General features: G+C 36.3%; 1 protein-coding gene across 3 annotated transcripts; it reads left to right on the top strand.

Annotated features, from left to right (window-relative positions):
• The first annotated feature begins 2,661 nt into the window (after window positions 1–2,661).
• On the top strand, window positions 2,662–15,274 carry LOC149806786 (uncharacterized). 3 transcript variants are annotated; one of them, XM_089957624.1, is made up of 3 exons: window positions 2,662–2,770; window positions 7,912–8,561; window positions 14,642–15,274. In XM_089957624.1, the coding sequence occupies exons 2-3, from the start codon at window positions 8,033–8,035 to the stop codon at window positions 15,265–15,267; spliced, it is 1,155 nt and encodes a 384-aa protein (XP_089813750.1). In that variant the 5' UTR covers window positions 2,662–2,770; window positions 7,912–8,032; the 3' UTR covers window positions 15,268–15,274. The 3 variants fall into 3 exon arrangements, with proteins under 3 accessions (XP_089813750.1, XP_089813765.1, XP_089813756.1); XM_089957639.1 differs by lacking the exon at window positions 2,662–2,770 and adding an exon at window positions 2,873–4,608; XM_089957630.1 differs by lacking the exon at window positions 2,662–2,770 and adding an exon at window positions 2,873–4,621.
• Window positions 15,275–20,443: the final 5,169 nt, after the last annotated feature.

Below are 20,443 nucleotides of genomic sequence, written 5' to 3'. Positions count from 1 at the left end.
GCGTATGTGGATAGTCTAATGAAGTGATTTATAAAAAATTTTAAAATAGTGATGGGTAGCATAAAAAAGTGAGTGAGTGTTTCTTTTAGGTCCGCGCGTTGTTGTTTTTGGTCATGATGTGTAAGCGCTCACGTACGATTGTGAGGATAGTAGATTATGGATTTTGTTTATTGTTTCTTAGCGTATGTGTTTGTGTGTTTGTGTTTGTGTGTTTGTGTTTGTACCCGCTCACGTACGATTGTGTGGATAGTAGATTATGGATTTGTTTATTGTTTCTTAGCGTATGTGGAGAGTATAGTTTGGGTTTTATTATATGAAATGAAAAAGTAGGAGATGTTTTCCTTCACGTCCGCGCGTTGTTTGGTCATGATCTAGGTAAGATCAATTTTACGTTTTAGGGGGATGTTTTCCTTCACGTACGCGCTTTAAGTATAAGAACCCACAGTATTCGTCGTTCAAACCATTCTGCAAAGAATAAAAAAAGAAGATGGCTTCTAACCAAATGGACAAAATACAAACATTACAAGACGTTTTAGACAACTTAGGAATGATGGAGCAGATGTTGATAAGACTGGTTGAAGACCATTATTCCTATAGTCCCCATCGTGTAAAGATGGAAATTAATAACTTAAAAAAGGTAAAGGACAAGATTAGTGGTGTCATGAAAGAGATAAAGAAGGAGAAGGAGGATGAAGAGGAAAGAATAAGAATAAGCAAATGGAACGAAAAGATTGAAAAAGAAGAAGAAAATGAGAAGAGGAAGAAAGAAGAGGAGGAAGAGAAGAAGAAGAAAGAAGAGCAGGAGAAAAAAAAGAAAGAAAAGAAGAGAAAGAGTGTTGGAGATAAAATAAGAACTTGGTGGAGAAAAAGAAGAAACTAGAAGCAGAAGAAAACCCAAAGGCCCTTTTCAGGGCCAGCCATATTTCTCGAGAAGAGATAGCCTTTCCATTGCCTACCCCTTTTTTTAAATTTAAATTTAAATTTAAATTTAAATTTTAAAAAAAAAATCCCAAAAGCCCAAACTCTATTCCCCATGTTAATTTCCCTTGTCCCTAGACAGACCCAAACTCTATGTTAAATTCCCATTGTCCCTAAAGTGGCCCAGCGTTTTTCTCCATGTTAATTTCCCTTGTCGCTAATCTGACCCACGATTTTTCGCCATGTTAAATTTCCCTTGTCGCTAATCTGACCCAGGGGTCTCTGTAATGCTAATTCCCATTGTCGCTAATCTCACCCCATTTACTACTTACGTAGAGTGTCCCACGATTTTTCTCCATGTTAAATTTCCCTTGTACGCAGAGTGTCCCAGGGGTCCCTGTAATGCTAATTCCCATTGTACGTAGGGTGTCCCCCTTTACTACTTGTATGGATGCCTATAGAAAGGCAACTGAAATATAAATATGGATACCTATTGATTATTTGGATACCAATAGACGGGTAACTGAAATATAAATATGGCCACTTATTGATTACAGTTTTGACTATGTGTTCTATCCATCTCCCATGTTCAATGACACTATACAGTTACACCATGTTAAATTTCCCTTGACGCTATACAGTCCCAGCATGTTAAATTCCCCTTAACGCTATACAGTCCCACCATGTTCAATTTCCCTTGACGCTATACAGTCCCCATGTTAAATTTACATAGACGCCAGGGTACAACCCTCCTAGTTTAACATTACAGTCCCCTTGACGCTACGGTATCCCTATTCACTACTGACGATACTATTTTGAGTGTTGCTTGAGGTGACATAAAAATAATTACGGTTATCAATACAGAGATCAATAGGGACAAGTGCATACCAACTAAAACTTAAACCCTCTTACCCAACTCTTGTGTGTGATAGTATGCCTGTGTGGGTATAATGTGTCTGTAAATACTCCTACTTTTGTGTGAAAGTATGTTTGTGTGTATGTAATACAGCGTGTGTATATAAATATTCCTACCCTTTTCATTGGATTATAGGGTGTGTGTTGGATAGTAAACCAAAAAGTGATTTATTGGATAGTAGGTTAATAAGTGTTGTGTGGGTTATTATCCAAAAACTAAATGATGAATATTATATCAAAAAGAGGTAGGTGCTTGATGGTATATTAATGTATGTGTTCGATTGTATCTAAGAATTCTAATATCACATTCCCGTTGCAATTAAAAAATTTCGTAACATAGAAACGGCCTATAACATTCTCTAAAATGATCAAAGTTACATTCCGATTTTGCTCCAGACTTCCGTGCAATGTTTAATTTCACTTAGACTTAAAATGTGGCTTTTGAAAAAGTGACTAAAAATAAAAAATAAAAATAAAATGGGGTCAAAATTAGGCAACTGGCATCAAACGTACATTTTCTCTTACCCGAAATTTATTTATAATTTCTGGCAACTCTGAACCACTACATTTGCATTTGTTTTTTTTTGCTTGCTAGCTTGCGAGAGAGAGAGAGAGAGAGAGAGAGAGAGAACAATATGTCAGACCAACAAATTGTTCTCCGCCACTTAATTATTATTATTTTTATTATTATTGACCGTCTCTTACGGCCAGATATTTAACAAATAATGGTAACTTGCAGAGAAGCACTCGTTGGTCTAACAATTGAATTGTATATGCACGATATTTAGTAGTTTTAGTTTTGTTGGAGTTTTCCCCCTTGAATACTCATACTAGGGTTATGATAAGAGTAACAAATCTTTTCACGTGTTGATTTTAAACTTCTAGTGAAAATAAGTTTAAAAGTGAGCCACAGCTATCCTGTCAGGGTGCCCATTAGGTAAACGCATGCTGCATGATGACATGGTAGTCTGAATGTTGTTTTGGTTTAGGGAATCATGGAACGTAATTCGACCTTGGAAGCTTGGCGTCTGCCACAGGCACTTGTGACCACAGGGGTTCGTTACAAAGAAAGTTTGGAGTATCCGTCCGCGAATCAGGGGATGGGGGTTCTAACCTGTAACCTGTCTTACTATCTAAATAACGGCCTTGTATAGCGTGTTCCGATGTCGTTGACATCGGAATGAGTAATCAAAGTTTCAGGAACATCTCACACACTTGGCAGCCTATATCAACACTCTCTAATTTATGTGTAATTAATATACTTACTGTGCTGTCTTTATCCTGGCGGAATGAGTGTGTGTGATTTCGATTTTTAACGTAGCTCTAACAATTTTTTAGTCATATCGCTACGATGTCTGCAATGTGGCAGTTTATAGTGATGTCTAGCACTGGGGCATCATGCCACAGAAATGTAGCATGATGTCCCACCCGGTCACATTACACTGACACCAGGCCAACCAGTCCTAACACTAACCTCGTAATGCTGAGCACCAAGCGAGGCAGCTGTTAGTACCATTTTTGTAAGTTTTGGTATGGCTCGGCCGGGGATCGAACCTACGACCTCCCGCATCCAAGGTGGACGCTCTAACCACTAGGCCACCAGAGCGGTCCTAGCAGAATGAAAATATGATACTAGCAAATGGACACATTTTCATGTTCCATTGACATACATTTGAATTTGTTGCAATGCGACGGTAGTCAAGGTATACCGAAGTAAGTTAAAGTGGGTTCATGTTGGGGATATGTTGAACAAAACGAATCATTGCTTACAGTTCCAATAGGCATGATATATTTTTATTTGTTTCGTTAAAGAATAATATTTCAACTTTACCCGATTTTGCCGTTCCTGGCATTCATCACTTTCCAGCCAACTGAAATGTAGGCTAATGAAACTTGAAAACGGGTCCATGTCTTTTGTGAGAATTTGAATTTATTAGAGAGAAGACATCAGATTTAGTAAAGTCTGACTAAAACATTATGACTTTACTTTGTAGAAAAGCGTTGTTACTTTAGTTGCCAGTTGTGTGAGATATTCCTGAATATATGATTTTCGTTACGATGTTAGTTGACATCAAACACACTACACAGCACAGTTAGTTAGGCGGTAAGACCCTGATGCACACAACATAGATATCAATGTGGAGGTCTTCCTTATAGGACTAATTTTGACCTATGGCATTAAATCCTTCAGAACACTCACTTTTTAGTATAATCCCTGTCAGAACAAAACACCTATGTATACATCAATTAATGACCTTAGTTTTAAATTGCTAATGCATGCGTGGAAAGTAGCATCACTCCAAGGCAAGAATAACCACTGGAAACCTATTTTCTTCTCTGTAATATCAGTGTATGCTTTTGAAGCTTCTTGGTAGAAACAACAGTGCAGTTTTTCACCATTCAGAAAATCATACAAGCTGCATGTATTGCATTTATGAGAGGGTTAGAAATGTTTAGTACTGTTTTCTTGCCAAAATTACATAAATGTTAATGCACCAAAGTATAAATATTTATCTTTTTAAGAATTTAAATTGATTTGAATATATTAGATTATGCTTTTCCTTATTCTAAACTGGAAATAAAGAAAAGAAGAAAAAAGAAAATGTCATTAAATTCAGTAGCAAAATTGATAATTATTTCATTAATGGGCTTCAGGAGGGAAAGAAATGAGATGTTGGTTGAGATAAGAAGTCACCTGTTTTTATTCATTTGACAGTCGACAACAAACAAGTTGCATCAAGAGTTTCATTTCACTGACATTATGGAAAAATAAAGGTATTTGGAATGGGTAAGAAAGTGTGTTAGGCAATTTGATGTTTTTTGATCATTGTTATGCATAATGTATATACTTAGGGGATTTTGACAAACTCGAAGCATGTTCTTTACTTGCAGCAAAGTCTGAAATTACTGTCAAGAAAACTTCTGAAAATTGTGTCATCAGTTACATGTTATCACGAGATACCAATGAAACAAAATAGCTGCTCCGAAACATATGACGCTCCAAATCTGATGTCAAGACAGTATATCGTTTATATGTCAAATGGAAGCAATGATACAATTCACTGTGTGCACGACTATAATAAAAGTTATGCAGGTCACGTAGAACTGACTATTTCAGTAACAAGTGTAATTTTTTAGAATTTGATTACATATACCTTTCAATGGAATAATTCACTTCATATGATCCTTATACATCCATATTCCTTTGGAAGGTCATTATTTACATAACCCGAGAAATATGTATGGAAAAATTAATGTTAAATTATGTGGACATTTTTGGATGAGCTCAACCTAATGGTGTGATTCAGTACAAACCGGATTGAATGTCTCATGCTGTGATGTCACAATGAGCATGTGCTGACATTTTTTTGTCTACTACTTGCTACCCTGTTAATTGCTATGATAAGCCTGACATCCTCTTTTTTTGACCCAGTTTAGTAAATGGCTACCATTGTAAACCTCAGTAGTGATCAGCAATTTTTGTCCTGAAGTTTTTTTATGACATTTAAGGTGCAGAGCATTCCACAATTCAGAATTGAATAGAGTTTGGCTAAACTATTTTAGTATTAAGTGTTTGATCAACAATTAATATTTAATTTAACTTGAATAAATGCGCATACATGACCACATTGACATGCACTATACTGAATAGTGTTCGTACACACTCAGATTTGATTGTACCCATCTGCGAATTGGAAACAAGAAAACAAATGGCATCAAGGATATCAAAAATGAAGAAAGTTTAGTAGTTTCATTCATCAGTTTATAATTTCTAACCTGTTTGTCAGCAGGAGGTTCCAGACACTGTCAGTTTGTTATTTTATCAAATTTTTTGTTTTGTTGTAACACACTTGTCATATTTGCATGGGCTAGTCTACGATTTCAAGTAATTGGTGTTATGTAGTTCATCGTCTTCAGTAATCTCACTAATTCTGTACATTTTGGAGTTATACCTCTTTGAATACATATATCGAATTCCTTTGTTTTAGAAATATTAAAACTAGACATTGCAAATATTGGACGCAGATGAAACAGCTATTGCTGCAGTTGGCTGTTCTAGAAACCAGTAAAGGACAGTGAACAGTCAGCTTGCTTGTTTACACAGATTTTCTGTTTGATTTTAAATGACAATAAGTTGACACAGTTGGTTACCTCCTGGTGACAACACGAGGTTAGAAATTATAAAATGACAAATGAAATGACTAAGTTTTGTGCATTCTTTATATCCAGATTTGGTAGGGGGACATATAAAGAAATGGGATTGTGTGCAAATACTATAGGAATGAAAGGCTAACCATGTGTAGGCATAGGACATGAATACAATATAGTACCAGTTTTTGCAACTAACTACAGATAATTTTTTTATATGATTGAATCAGATTATTTTTTTAAAACTATGTCTAAACTGTTTTATGCTGCATGGTGTGATTTTTCACCAACAGAAATGTGTGTAAAGGGGGGTCCAAAAATACATTTTCATAAGTTTTCAGAACATGGTCTAAAACTCTTGATTGTGCTTATCAAAAAACATTTTTATAGCTTCACCTTTAGTTACAGAATGAAATATCCAGCAAGTCACATGTGTCAGCAGCATCAGATGATAGATGTATCCTTTGCCATACATTGTCATTTTCATAAATTCACACTCAGAATTGTTACCATAATTACCCCTGTTTCATTTATGTTTATATACTTCTACAAAATATGTCCATGTTTAAGCAGTATTAAACTCAATTTTAAATAAACACATTTGTAGTCACCATGTTAAGGGAGGGATAATTTGGTGGCCTTTTTTATTACCAATGATGCAGTAAAGTAAAATATTGCCACCTTATTGATAAAATGTAAGGTTAAACATATCCACACTTCATGTTGCTCCAATTTCAGTGACTCCAATTTCATGAACTAGAGCATAACTTTGTGGAGGAAGAACCCAGAAAAAGTCAGGTAAAACCACCAACTCAGGTGAAGCTACTAGAAGCTTTCTCACACACCCTTATTCAAGGCCTTCCATTAGATTTATGGTTGAAGGGTGAGTTGCCAAAATAGGTGGCAGGTTTCATTGACCTCCTGCAATGGGGATATAGGATATTTTTTAAATTAGCTGGGAATAAAGTAAAAGTAGCCAGTAAATCACAGTGCTCCCAGCTGATAAGGAGAGTTCTTGTCACTTACATTCATTTATTTTTAGTTAGTGCTGCAGGTTTGATATAGTGTTATGACATGGATGTGTGCCACATTGTGTATGAATAGGTATAACATTGTGCATGTGGCAATATATCCACAGATTATGCATGCAGGTCACGTCTGGCTTAAGCATTGTCATAAGTGTGGGTGTGTGCGTGTTTGTGTATATTATTTTGCTGTCACCTTTTTCATTAAGAATTTTATAAATATTTAAAATACATATAAATTATTTGTAGTATGGTCCAAAATCAGTTCCAGAATCAAATCTGAGTCACATTTCTTTTAGCAGGATTTGAAATGTTTAGATGCATTTCAACAGTTGTTTACTTGTCCCAATCAAAGATTTTGTGAAATAGCATGATAATCTGGATTTTTTTCTTCATATTCTGTTTAAAATAGAAGGCAAGTTATTAAAGTCCTGAACTACCAAACAATGTCAGTTTGCATGAAAATCTGGCCCAACGGTATAAAAGTGCGGCTTTAGTACAAGTAATATGTTGTGCACCCAAATGTACCTCTTGTTAACGTCCATGTTTATTATCATGAATAATCTGTGCTTCTAATCAATACATATGTTTATAAGCAGATATAATTGTACCCCTAATCAACAAATTATCCTTCATATTAACCTTGTATTTTTGAATGAATTTTTTAGATATTCCTACACTGGCCAAAAGAATTCTCTAGCCTTCAAATAAAACCCAATGAACTTCACACAGATACATGTATTGCTGAATATTAATTTTGAAATTCACTTTCAAATTCAATGATGATCTGAAATTGTTATTGCTACATTGTATTCAGTAAAGGTACTTTTCATAATTTGCAGTGACTTTTTATAGGTGATCTTGTTTATAAAAACTACTTAAACATGTTTTACTTTCTTTACAGATGCACCAGCTTATGGCTTGCCAAGGACTTGACATCTGAGGAAACATAGAAGAAGCCCGTTGAGTACTTTGATACACATTATATATCCTCTTGATCTAAGAAATCACACATATTAAAGACAATGATATCCATAAATATAAGTAAAATTGGTCTTCTTTGCAGACAGCTTTTCAGAATAAATTATTGCCTTTTAAAATCACTTAAAAGACAATTGTCCCTTCAAACAGTTGAAAATCCCTTTGAAGAAAACTTGAAAGTCTCAGAAATCATAGATGTCAGAACGTCTGCAGAATATGAAATTGATCATATTCCTGGTGCTGTAAATTTGCCAGTTCTGAACAATAAGGAACGAATCACTGTTGGAACTTTGTACACCAAAGATGTATTTTCTGCAAGAAAGACTGGTGCTGCAGCTGTGACTCATAACATAAGTGAACATCTGCAGAATTACTTCTCAAACAAGTCACAAGATTACTCTCCCTTAGTATACTGCTGGCGTGGAGGAATGCGCTCAAATAGTATGGGGATAGTTTTATCAAATATTGGATTCCAGGTGTATGTTCTGAAAGGAGGTTACAAGGCATATAGGAATCAAGTTGTTCAGGATCTCAAAACACTACCAGACAGTCTTGATTTCAGAGTGATTACAGGTATGGCTTCAAAACAGTTTTAGTATTTTCTTAAAGCTTTAGTTTTACTTTAAAAATCCAATTCTCAAATCAGATGATTTATAGATTTTTATAATATGAGGAAAGCTAACTTTGCTTTAATCAGCTGTATACCTACTCAGTGCTTAACAAATTATTTTTGGGGTAAATTTCATGAGGTTAAAGTTCTTTTAATACACACACTGATGTCATAAGCAGTGAGTTAAAAATTGACCATGACATTACTAACTGGTTTGATTTCTGTGAAAGTGGTAGTGGCTGATCAGGCAGGTTTGTGCTCTATACCATCTATAGCACACTGAATGGGAGGTACTGGAGTTGCCTGATGAACAGTCATAGATTTAAGCTGCTTGTGCTTTTTCACTGTGTCTTAAGCTGTTCTTGCGCAGCAGTAATCTTATTAAAAAATTGTAAAATTTATATAAGTGAAATTTAAAAGATGATCATAAAAAAGTGCCAAAATAAGTTTTCATTGCTTCATTTTTATTTTTGATTGTTCTATAAAAGCGCAACCCATATACAGGTCAGAGTAAAATGTAATTTACAGAAAAAAAGCATAGTGATTACACCGAAAGCATAATGGATGGTATATATGTAAATACGTATCAAATAAAGTATAATTGGATCTTGTTGAATTGATCTTCAGACACAAGTGGTCATTATATGTACAGGGTTCTCACACTACCAGAAATTCAGGGAAAAAGTCAGGGCAAATTATTAAAAAAATTCTCAACCATGAAGTCCTTGAATTTCGCAATTATAGATGAAAGTCGGGAAAAAACCCGGGAATTTTCCGCCACCACTTGGGGCCTGAAACAATTATGTAATTGAGTCGTAGTTAAACTGATAGAGAGTCAAATTTATCGATATCAAACCAGAATATTCAGAGGGTGCAGCATGGATCATTTGGGTGCTTGCAATAAACATATATGCTGAGTCAATCCAAATGCTAATTGGATTAGATTCGTCATGTGGACTTTTATTTTCACAGTCAGCTCGATATCCATATCTTTCCTTACATGGAAGGTATGAAAACCAGTCTAGCATCACAAGAATCCAACATGGTGGTGGCAAAGCGTAGCTGCTTACCGGATGGCCTAGCAAACTTGAAACGTTAGATCGAGTGATACATGCATGAAATCGATATGAAAATTACTTATTTTCTCAGAAATTGTGAGTATTAAAATAGTTAAGTTTTTAATCTGCTGAAAGACAAGATAAAACTACAGCGTTGATGAAATGTCACCTGTTACTCGCGATTTGCATTACTAGTTGCATGAGTACACAAATCTTAACAACCCACATTTTCAAATGTTGTAGAGAAAAATGTAAAAGTAGTATTAAATGAAAGTCATATACTGGATGTAATAAAAATACAAAAACGAAAGAACACCAAATTTTCCATATTTATATACTTTGAGAACAACTTCTGGAGTTTTGTTGTATCGCGTGACTACCACGTTGACATGTGCTCTCTGCTTGATAAATCAGACTGGCCAGATTGCTGGCTTTTACAAAAAGTATCAGACTTATGTTTAATATAATTGAATTTCTGTACAACAACATTTAAAAGGAGTTTGTTGTTGATATCATGTGACTATTTGATTTCCGATGTTGTTGTTTGAGATTTGTGAAGTCATGTGACTAGTAATGCATATTGCGTGTACCAGGTCATGTTTCATCTATGCCATAGTTTCCTCTAGTCTGTCAGCAGATTAAAGACATAATGATTAAAATACTTGACATTTCTGAGAAAATAAATCATTTTTCTATCGATTTCTTGCAGGTATAAGTCGATATAACACAAATTTAAATTTACTAGGCCCGCTGGTAAGCAATTACCATATGTTGCTACTGCGCGGTGGCGTCAAATTCCATAATTTCGATATGCAATTGCAATGGCCTCACACCCCAACCTGAATGTCCAAATAATGGGGTGGAGATTTTCAGAGGAAACCTGGATTAGAAAACAGACTGCTATTTGTTTTAAGCCAAATTTGTAGTCCAAATTGTTGAATCTCGGAGCTGAAATGAGAATATGTTGTCCCTTGTACGTGTGTATTATATATTAAAAAACTATACAAGCCCCAGTATTAATACAGGTTTGGGGACTGGTTTAACAAATTACGAGAAGAAAAGTTGATTTTACAGAAAATTCAGTCCTTGTTTATACAACAGTATATAATTTTGAAGGTCTTTTTTCAAAATTGAAATCGATCCTTTTGAAAATGTTTTTAAAAGATGGATTTTTAACCAGATCATCTTGAGGAAATTAGGTTATTCGAAAAATCTTGCTTTTCTCTAAGATGCATGTAATAATATATATATATATATATATATATATATATATATATATATATATATTGCTATAGAATTCTTTAGAATTAAAGGTTTGAAAGGAAACAAAACTAATTTATGTTCATTAAGTTGTTCCCACTTAGCAACATAATGCAGGTCAGCAAAATAAGGTTAGAATTTGTATTTTGTATTTTTTACATTGAAATGACTTTACATGCCAATTTAAAGGAATATAATCAAATTTGTTTCGTGTGATACATTTTGTGGTTTTGTATATGATCATTTTTTCTGACTTAGATATTTTTGACAGGCTTGAAAGATAAACATCTTTAGATTTAGAAAATGCATGTTTTACAATCTAAAATGTATTTTAATTCCATTCAGTAATGGTTATATGTGAACCTTGAATTTTTTTATTTCATCCTGGAAAAACCATGGAAAGGACCTGGAAATTTATCTTCAGAAAAGCATGGGAAGCATATATGTAGGAAGTTTTAGCAGGTTTGAATATGCTTTAAATAAAATTTCAACTAATTTTGACTAAATTACAATGCTGTAATTTATCTCCATTCAGCCCCGTGATGCAAAGCACCCGTAGATTTATTTAAATTCATATGGTCATAGGGACATAACAGTTATCAAGACTAAAAATGATGGGTCTGAATGGGGATAAATGACAGCACTGTAATTCAGTTAACTTCTAAAACTAGAAATTAAGCCTAAATTGTCACGGCTATTGTAAGTTTGTTAACAGTTTTTAAGTAACAGATGTTATGATGGTATTTGTGGGCAGGACATCTGCAGAACAGATTTTTGGCCACCTGAATGTCAGAAAAATTAATTCATGAATTTAGCCCACTGTGAGACCACATCTGCTTATGTCTCTACATCGATCGTGTGTTTTGCATCGGTCAGCAATTGCTTTTTAAAACTTCTATAAAAAAACACTGACCCATTTGGACCAAATTTAGCAGAGGGCATCCTGGAATGAAAGACTTTCAAACTGGTATAAGTGATATTGATCCAACATCAAATATGGGCATTGATGTTAGAAGTAGACCAAAAATTTGAACAACTTTTTTCAATGATTTATCCATAATTATGACTGCCTTTACTGAAAATAGACAAAAATCTTGAAACTTCAAATAATTTTGTTCAAATGTGACAAAACGTCATGGCATGAGGATTTTTCAAGTTTAAATATGCCGATCCACACCCAAATATGACTGCCATTTCTGTATCTTCAAGTTTTAAAAATCCATCAGACCAATTTCAACCAAACTTGACAGAGAGCTTCCTGTCATAAAGTTCTTTAAAGTTTATACAGATATGCAGATCTGTTATCTAATGTGGCCACCATTTATGGCAAACAGCAGTCTTATGTTACTTGTTTAGGCTAAAAATAACAGTAACAAAAGAAAGAGGGAAAACAGTAAGCTTTGAAAAATTTAACACATAGTTTATTTCCCTGGAAAAATACTGTAAAAATGAAAAATTAAGAACTTATGGTATTAAGAATCAAATCCAAAAATAATTCAAGTATAATCCATGAATTAAATTTTAGAAGTCCTAATAATGAAATGTTCTAACAAATCCAAGTTCAATTCCCAACAAAGAATCCAAGATGGAAGGCGATGACGTATACTGTATCCTTTTTGGTGTTGTAAGGTCTACAGTTCTGTGTTATTCATGAAACAATAATCCGGTGTTTTAATTAATGAATTTTTTTTGTTAAAGAATGCAGTATGAGCACTCATATATTTCCAGGAAAAAGAATTAATCATTTTGAATCCAAATAATTAGAATAAACATTAAACCTACACAACAAAAGAACACCTTTACAACCCAGTGTTTTTAAGCCCAACTGAGAAAAATCTCTATAAACAATGATTATACAGCAACTTGATATGCAAAACAAATTCCGGATGAGGGTCAACTTTCCAGAACCTTCAAGAAGTATTTACCTATAAAAGCATATAGTCCCAGTATGACCTTGAAAAGAACCAATCATTTGACTCTAAGAATAAGATAAAACTAAAAAGTTGTTTACTTCTCTCACTGAATTTCTAAATCAATGTCGGGAACTAGGTCAGATTTAGGTGTTTACAACTGAAGAGCCAAGGTCAAACTATTTTCTGAAAAAAACAGGAGTTCCTAGTAAACAAAACTACATTATTTTGACATGTAATGAAACAAAAATAAGATTTTAAAACTTGCAAACAATTAAATTAAATCAAATATAAATTAAATCAAATATACATAACAATAGACAACACTTATCACCCCATTTTTAACCTCTGTCTGTCCCAGCTGGTATCTCATCTTAATGTAAATAGTCTTTTTTGCAACAATCGGCATATTGATCTCACCACAGTACCGAAACTGTCCTTCTGAAAGTAGTTAATGACCTCTCTGCTTTGGATAGTGGAAATGGCGGAAAGATTGCAATCCTCACTCTCCTTCATTTGTCTGCATCATTGGACACAATAGACTATGATACATGAATTCTCCATCTCCAGCATTTGCGATACTGCCTTATTATGGTTTAAATCATTCTTGATCCACAGCACACGAATTGTGTCCATAAATGGACAACATTCTAGCCCAGTTGATCTATGATTTGGTTGTCCAAAGTTCTGTTCCTTGGCCCATTCTCTTTATTCTGTTCACTCAGACCCTCTCAGGTTCATAGATCATCATCAAATGTCTCACCATTTATATGCAGATTACACCCATCCAAGGCATAGAGAGGTGCTTTTCTGATGTGGTCATGGATTACATATAACAAGCTGTCGATGAATAATGACAAAACCAAAGCCACTTGGATCACCACACAAAGGCTTTTTCTCATTCCCATCCTTTACTTAAAGCAATAAGTATCAGCAACACCAACATTAAAATCAGTCACTATAAAATCTAGGTGTCACTCTGAACAGTACTCTCTTATTACACCAACATATAATGAACATGTGCAAGACTGCATATCTGGAACTGAGACATATCAGTTCCATTCGAATTTTTCTTTCAGCTGATGCCACTAAAACGCTTGTGTGGTCCTTAGCACTCTCAAGACTAATTCTCTTCTGTCTGTTTTATCTCAATTTCTTCTTCAGAAACTTCAAAAAGTTCAAAACACAACAGCTCGGATCATCTTTAGAGTACCAAGAATTAGGCACTCCCCCATCCCCTGCTATGTACCCTCCACTGATTACCTGTTCACTCCAGAATTAAACATAAAATCTGTTCCCTATGCTAAATTTTGTTGTCAGCCGTCAGTCCAAAATACCTATCTGACCTCAACATGTCTACACCCCAGCTAGATACTTACGCTCCTCTTCTGACACCAGTATTTACATTATTCTTGGTATCAAAAAAGTGTCCTATGGCTGTTCTTTTTTATGTCAAGGCAGACATACCTGTTGAACTTGGACACAACAACAGTGTAATCTCATTCAAACATGCTCTTAGAACTCACACATTTGAAATGCAAGAACAGACTTGAGAATTAGCAATGTTTCTTTAGCATAGTTCTTTTCAGCACAATTTTGTTGTAAGTTCATGGTGTTGTTTTTAGTAATATTGTAAAACACTTACAGCTTCTAAAGATTAAGCACTGCACTATCTCATTGTTGTTATTATTATTATTATTATTACTATTCTAGTCTAGATGAGAAATATGGAAGTACTGATTGATTTCCATATTGAAGATTGGAACAGGCATGTAATATTTAATGGGTATGTAATAATATTAATTTCTTCACCAGGCTTGACCGGAAGTGGCAAGACATACATTCTCCAGCGACTGCGAGATCAAGGAGAACAAGTGCTTGACTTAGAAGGACTTGCAAAACATTGTGGCTCAGTGCTTGGTCTTTGGTACAAAGAGGAACAACCATCTCAAAAACTGTTTGAGAGCTTTCTGCGTCGTGATCTGGCATCTTTTAGCCCATACAGGCCTGTCTGGTTAGAATCTGAGAGCCGAAGTATAGGGTGCATAGAAATTCCATCAAACCTTTTTGAAAAAATGTGCAGGGCTGAAAGATTCAAAGTAAATGTACCACTGGATGAGAGAGTCAGATATTCTATCAGGACATACCCACACTGGTGTCATGAACCAGAGGCTTTAAAGAACACGTTGTCCAAATTGGTAAAATATCATGGTCTTTTAAAGATAAATGTATGGCTGCAAATGATTGATAAACATATGTGGGAAGACCTAGTTCGTGAACTTTTGATTAATCATTATGATCCTGCATATACAAATTCACAGAGGAAAAACAATAGAATGGAAAAACCATGTGAGGAGATTGATATGCCTGACTTGTCCGAGAAATCAGTCAGTAATGTTGTTGATCATTTAATACGTTCCTATCATAAAATAAATGTTTAAAATATCATTTTGACAGCTGACTTGCTTTATGTCATGATTTCAACAGAGGTTAATAGCTTTTATCTGTACAGTAAAACCTGTCTTGAGTGACCACTGCTATGAGAGACCACCTGTCTTGAAAGACCAGGTTCTCCATGTACAGATTTATTGATCATATTGCATTATGACCTGCTATGAGAGACCATTATGTTTTGGCAGAAGGGGTGGTCTTTCAAGACAGGTTCCACTGTATTGGTCCAGAATTTATGTAATGGTGCCGTGTTACTTGTGTATCACCCAATATCATTTATCACTACTCCTCCAAAACTTATCAGAGTAAAGTTTCATTGTGCACTGTAGTTGGTCCTAAATGAAAATGGCATCTCTTGGATATTTAGTATGGGGTGCCATGGCAATCATCTTTAAAATTCTACTATCACTACTCCTCTAGAATGGATGGTGTTTACATCATTGGATTTTCACTGAAAGACTTCTTGTATCATCTAGATGGTCCTCAGTAAAAGTGGGGATGATCTGACAGACAACATGGCTGCTATAATGGCCAGCTTGAAAATCTTACTACTAATCCTTGTGAACTAATTGTCAGCCAGAGTTTGTACTGAAAGACATCTTATGACCTATAGATGGTTCAATAAATTAAATGGCAATGATCAGATATGCTACATGAATGCTCTGTTGGCAGTCTTAAAAATCTTGTAATAACTACTCCTCCTTAACAGGATGTCATACTTACAAGGTGTTTTCTACTACAGGATATCTTGTGACTTGGTGAGGGTCCTAAATCAAAATAAAGCTGATCTGGCCATTCTGAAATTCTTATAACAACTTATCCTTAATGGAATGTTATATCAGCAGTGGGCATTCACTAAGACTTCTTACTATACCACTCTGGTGGTCTAGTGGCTAGAGCATCCATCTCGGAAGCATGAGGTTGTGGGTTCGATCCCCAGCAGAGTCATACCAAAGACTTACGAAAATGGTACTAACAGCTGCCCTGCTTGGCACTCAGCATTAACAGGTTAGTATTAGGACTGGTTGGACTGGTGTCAGGATAATGTGACTGGGTGGGACATCATGCTACATGTCTGCGGCATGATCAGTGGCGTCGCTAGGGGGGTGCAGACCGCACCGGGTGACACCGTCTCAGAGGGGTGACACCAAAATGAAAAATTGCAAATTTTACAGAGCACACACTGCTCGGTCTAGTCAGATTTCATAAGCGGATAACTGATCATAGTTAAATACATGACTAGCAGGCACAGCAGTGGCGTCGCTAGGGGGATGCGGGGGGTGCGGACTGCACCGGGTGACACCATCAGAGGGGGTGACACCAAAATGACATTACTAAGGATTCTGTATGGTCTGTTACGGAAGGAGGACCATGGGGGTGACACCATGAGCTACCGCACTGGGTGACACCAACCCGAGTGACGCCACTGGGCATGATGCCCCAGTGCTGGACATCACTATAAACTGCCACACTGTATGTGTGTATGTAGTTAGTCCTTAATGAAAATTTTTCAGATTTGAGGTTTCTTATTGTGACAACAACTCCTGAACATATGGGCATACTGACTTTGGGGTTTTCACTGAAACTCTAAATGCCACATTTCATTAGTAGTAGAATGATGCTGACTTAATCTCCAAAATGGCTGCCTCAGTGGCCATTTTTAAAGTCTTTTTATGGATTCTTCTGAATGGATGGTTGTATCAGCATGGATTTTCTACTAAAACATTATAATGCTGCAGGTCCTAAATGAAAATGCTGCTGATATGATTAATCATAGTGTTATCACCACCACTCGCAAGAGACTTATGGCACTGTCATGGGGATTGTGCTAGAACTCACTATGAAGTATATAATTGGTCCTAGATGAAAACAGTGCAGATTTGACTGTTACATATATTCGATTTAATTTATATTTGATTTAATTTAATTGTTTGTAAGTTTTAAAATCTTTATATTTTTAGTTTCATTACATGTCAAAATAATGTAGTTTTGTTTACTAGAAACTTGATATTTTTCCAGAAAATAGTTTGACCTTGACTCTTCAGTTGTAAACACCTAAAGCTGACCGAGTTCCTGACCTTGATTTCATAAATCATTGAGACAAGTAAACAGCTTTTATTTTATTTTCTTATTCTTAGAGTAAAACGATTTTTTTTAATACATAAATATTTCTCGAAGATTCTGGAAAGTTAACCCTCATCCAGGAATCTGTTTTGCATTTCAGGTGACCATATACTCTTTGTTTATAGAGATATTTGCTCAGTCAATGCTTTTTCTTTACACTGGAAAGTGTCTGTGACCAGTTTGGCAATTACATTTTAATGTTTATTGAAATTATTTGGATTCTAAAGGATAATTCTTTTTCCTGGAAATATTTGAGTGCTCATACAGAATTCTTGGACAAAGATATTTATATAAATTTTATTCGGAATTCACACACTGGAATATTGTTTTCTGTAGTTCACAAATGACTGTACACATCAGCTCTATACTGACTACAGTATACATCATAGCCTTCCATTTTGGATTCTTTGTTGGGACTCAAACTTGAGTTCATGACTAAGACTTCAAAAATTTAATTTGTGGATAATTTTTGGATTATTTTTTTATTTGATTCTTAAAACCATAAGTTCCTATTTTTTCATTTTTCCAAAGTTTTTCCTGGTAAATAAATTATTTGTTAAATTTTTCAAAGCTTGTTGTTTTCACTCTTTCTTTTGTTACTGTTTATTTGAGCCTAAACACGTAACATAAAACTGACCAACACGTCCATTATGAACTAATTTTTAAGAGCAAAACAGCATGAACTTTCGGTCAATTAAGATGTCACTGATTGCATTTTTATACTAAATAGAGTTTATGAACACAGTGCTGGTACATGTAAAATTTATCACTGTGTGCCTGTCTCCCTCCCTTTATCTCTTTCTCTCTCTCTTTTTCTCTCTCTTTCTCTCTACTTTCCTCTCTCCTTCACTCCTCCTCTCTCTCCCTTCCTTTCTCTCTCCCACTTTTTGTCTCTCACTCCCTCCCCTCTGTCTCTCACTCCCTGTCTCTCACTCACTCCCCTCTGTCTCTCACTTCCTCTCTCTCTCTCCCTCCTTCTCTCTCTCTCTCTAGCTCGCCCTCTCTATCTCGCTCTCTCTCTCCCTCCGCTATCTATATCTCTCTCTTGCTCCATCCCTCTCTATTTTTCACTCTCCCTCCCTCTTTCTCTCTCTCTCTCTAACGCTCCCTTCCTCTCTCTCATGCTCCCTCCATCTATCTCACCCTCTTTCTCTCGCTTACTCTCTCTCACACTCCCTCCCTCTTTTTTCTCTTGCTCTCTCTCTGTATCTCCTTCACTCTCATTCCCTCCACCTCTCTATCACTCTCTCTCTCTCTCTCTCGCCCCTTCCCCTCTTTCTTTCTCTCTCTCTCTCTCTCTCTCTCTCTCTTCAGAAAATGGAGGAATAAAAGAATATCATCATCCCTCTCTATCTCTCTCCCTCCCTCTCTCTCGCTCCCTCCATATCTCTCGCTCACTCCCTCTCTTGCTCTCTCTGTCGCTCCTTCTCTCTCGCTCTATCCCTCCCTCTCTTGCACCCTCTCGCTCCCTACCTCTCCCTCCCGCTCTCTGTAGATCCCTCCCTCTCTCTTGCTTTCTGCTCTCTGTCGCTCCCTCTCTCCATCCCTCTATCTCGCTCTCCTTCCTCTCTCTCTCTTTCTCTCGCTTACTCACTCCCCCTCTCTCTCTCTCGCCCCCTCCTACCCTCTCCCTCGTTCGTTCGCTTCATTCCTCTAGTTCGCTCCTTCCCAATCTCTCTTGCTCCCTCTCTCTATCTCTCTCACTCGCTCCTTCCCAATCTCTCTCGCTCCCTCTCTCTATCTCTCTCACTCGCTCCTCTCTCTCTCTCTCTCTCTCTCTCTCTCTCTCTCTCTTCAGAGGACTTCATAAGTAACGAATCCACTATTTTTTTGATTCTATGTATTTCATTGCATTTCTATACTTTGTCTTAAAATCTTCAGAAAATGGAGGAATAAAAGAATATTATCATCTCTCTCGCTCCCTCTCTCTCTGTCTCTCCCTCCCTGTCTATCTCACTCCCTCTCTCTCGCTCCTTCCCTCTCGCTCCCTCTCTCTCTGTCATCATCATCATCTCTCTCTCTCTCTCGCTCCCTCTCTCCCTTTCTCTCGCTCCCTCACTCCCTCTCTCTAGCTACCTCTCTCTCTCTCTCTCTCGCTCCCTCCTTCTCGCTTTCTCCCTTTCTCTCTCCCCGCTGTCTTTCTCTTTCTGTCTCTCTCTCTCTCTCGCTCTTTCTCCCCTCTCTCTCCCCCGCTCCCTCCCTCCATCTATCTCTCTTTGCTCCCTTCCTCTCTCTCGCTCCCAACCTCTCTCTTTCTCCCTCCGTCTTGCTCCCTCCTCTCGCTTTCTCCCCCCTCTCTCGAATATCATCATCACTCAGATGTGGAAATTGAAATATAACTCCAACAAGAGTAATTGGATGATATTTAGTAAAAAAAAATGAAGTGTACTCATCAAATGGGATTACTCTGGGATCACAGAATATTCCTAGAGCAAAAAAAGTGAAATATGCAGGAGTTACCTTTTCACAATCAATGAAAACTAGTGATCGTATAGTCTATTCCTACGATAAAGCTAAACGTGTAACAAACTCACTATACTCAATTGGATTAAATGCAAATGGGATGAATCCTATAGTTTCTGTCAAAGTCTGGGAAAGAGATATATTGCCGTCTGCTTTGTATGGCTCAGAACTCTGGTTTAATATGTCATATCAGGGCATTGAATCAATGGAGAAAATACAACGATATTTCGCCCGGAGAGTACAAGGTTTCCCTCAAAGATCGCCTATTGGATCTACGACATCATGCTTGGGGATGATATCAATGGAAACTCGCATAGAAAAGCAAAAACTCGTATTCCTTGGTCGCATGTGTAGAACATAGCAAACTTAACTGCTAAAAAGGTTTTCCTCTGGGCTGTTGGAAATTTGATTTTTGACCCCCAACATAGCTATAACTCTTTTATGTATGATATAAATACTGTACTCAAAAAGTATGATTTAGAAGACTATCTCAACGACTTTATTTTCACTGGAAAATTTCCAGACAAAATAACATGGAAAAACTTAATTGGGACAAGAATACAGATATTTGAGGAGAGA

Source organism: Sinohyriopsis cumingii, chromosome 1 (assembly GCF_028554795.1).
Source record: "Sinohyriopsis cumingii isolate HCF-2022 chromosome 1, ASM2855479v2, whole genome shotgun sequence".
NCBI lineage: Eukaryota > Metazoa > Mollusca > Bivalvia > Unionida > Unionidae > Sinohyriopsis > Sinohyriopsis cumingii.
Note: the sequence above shows the minus strand (reverse complement) of the source record. Positions and strands in the feature narration are given on the sequence as shown.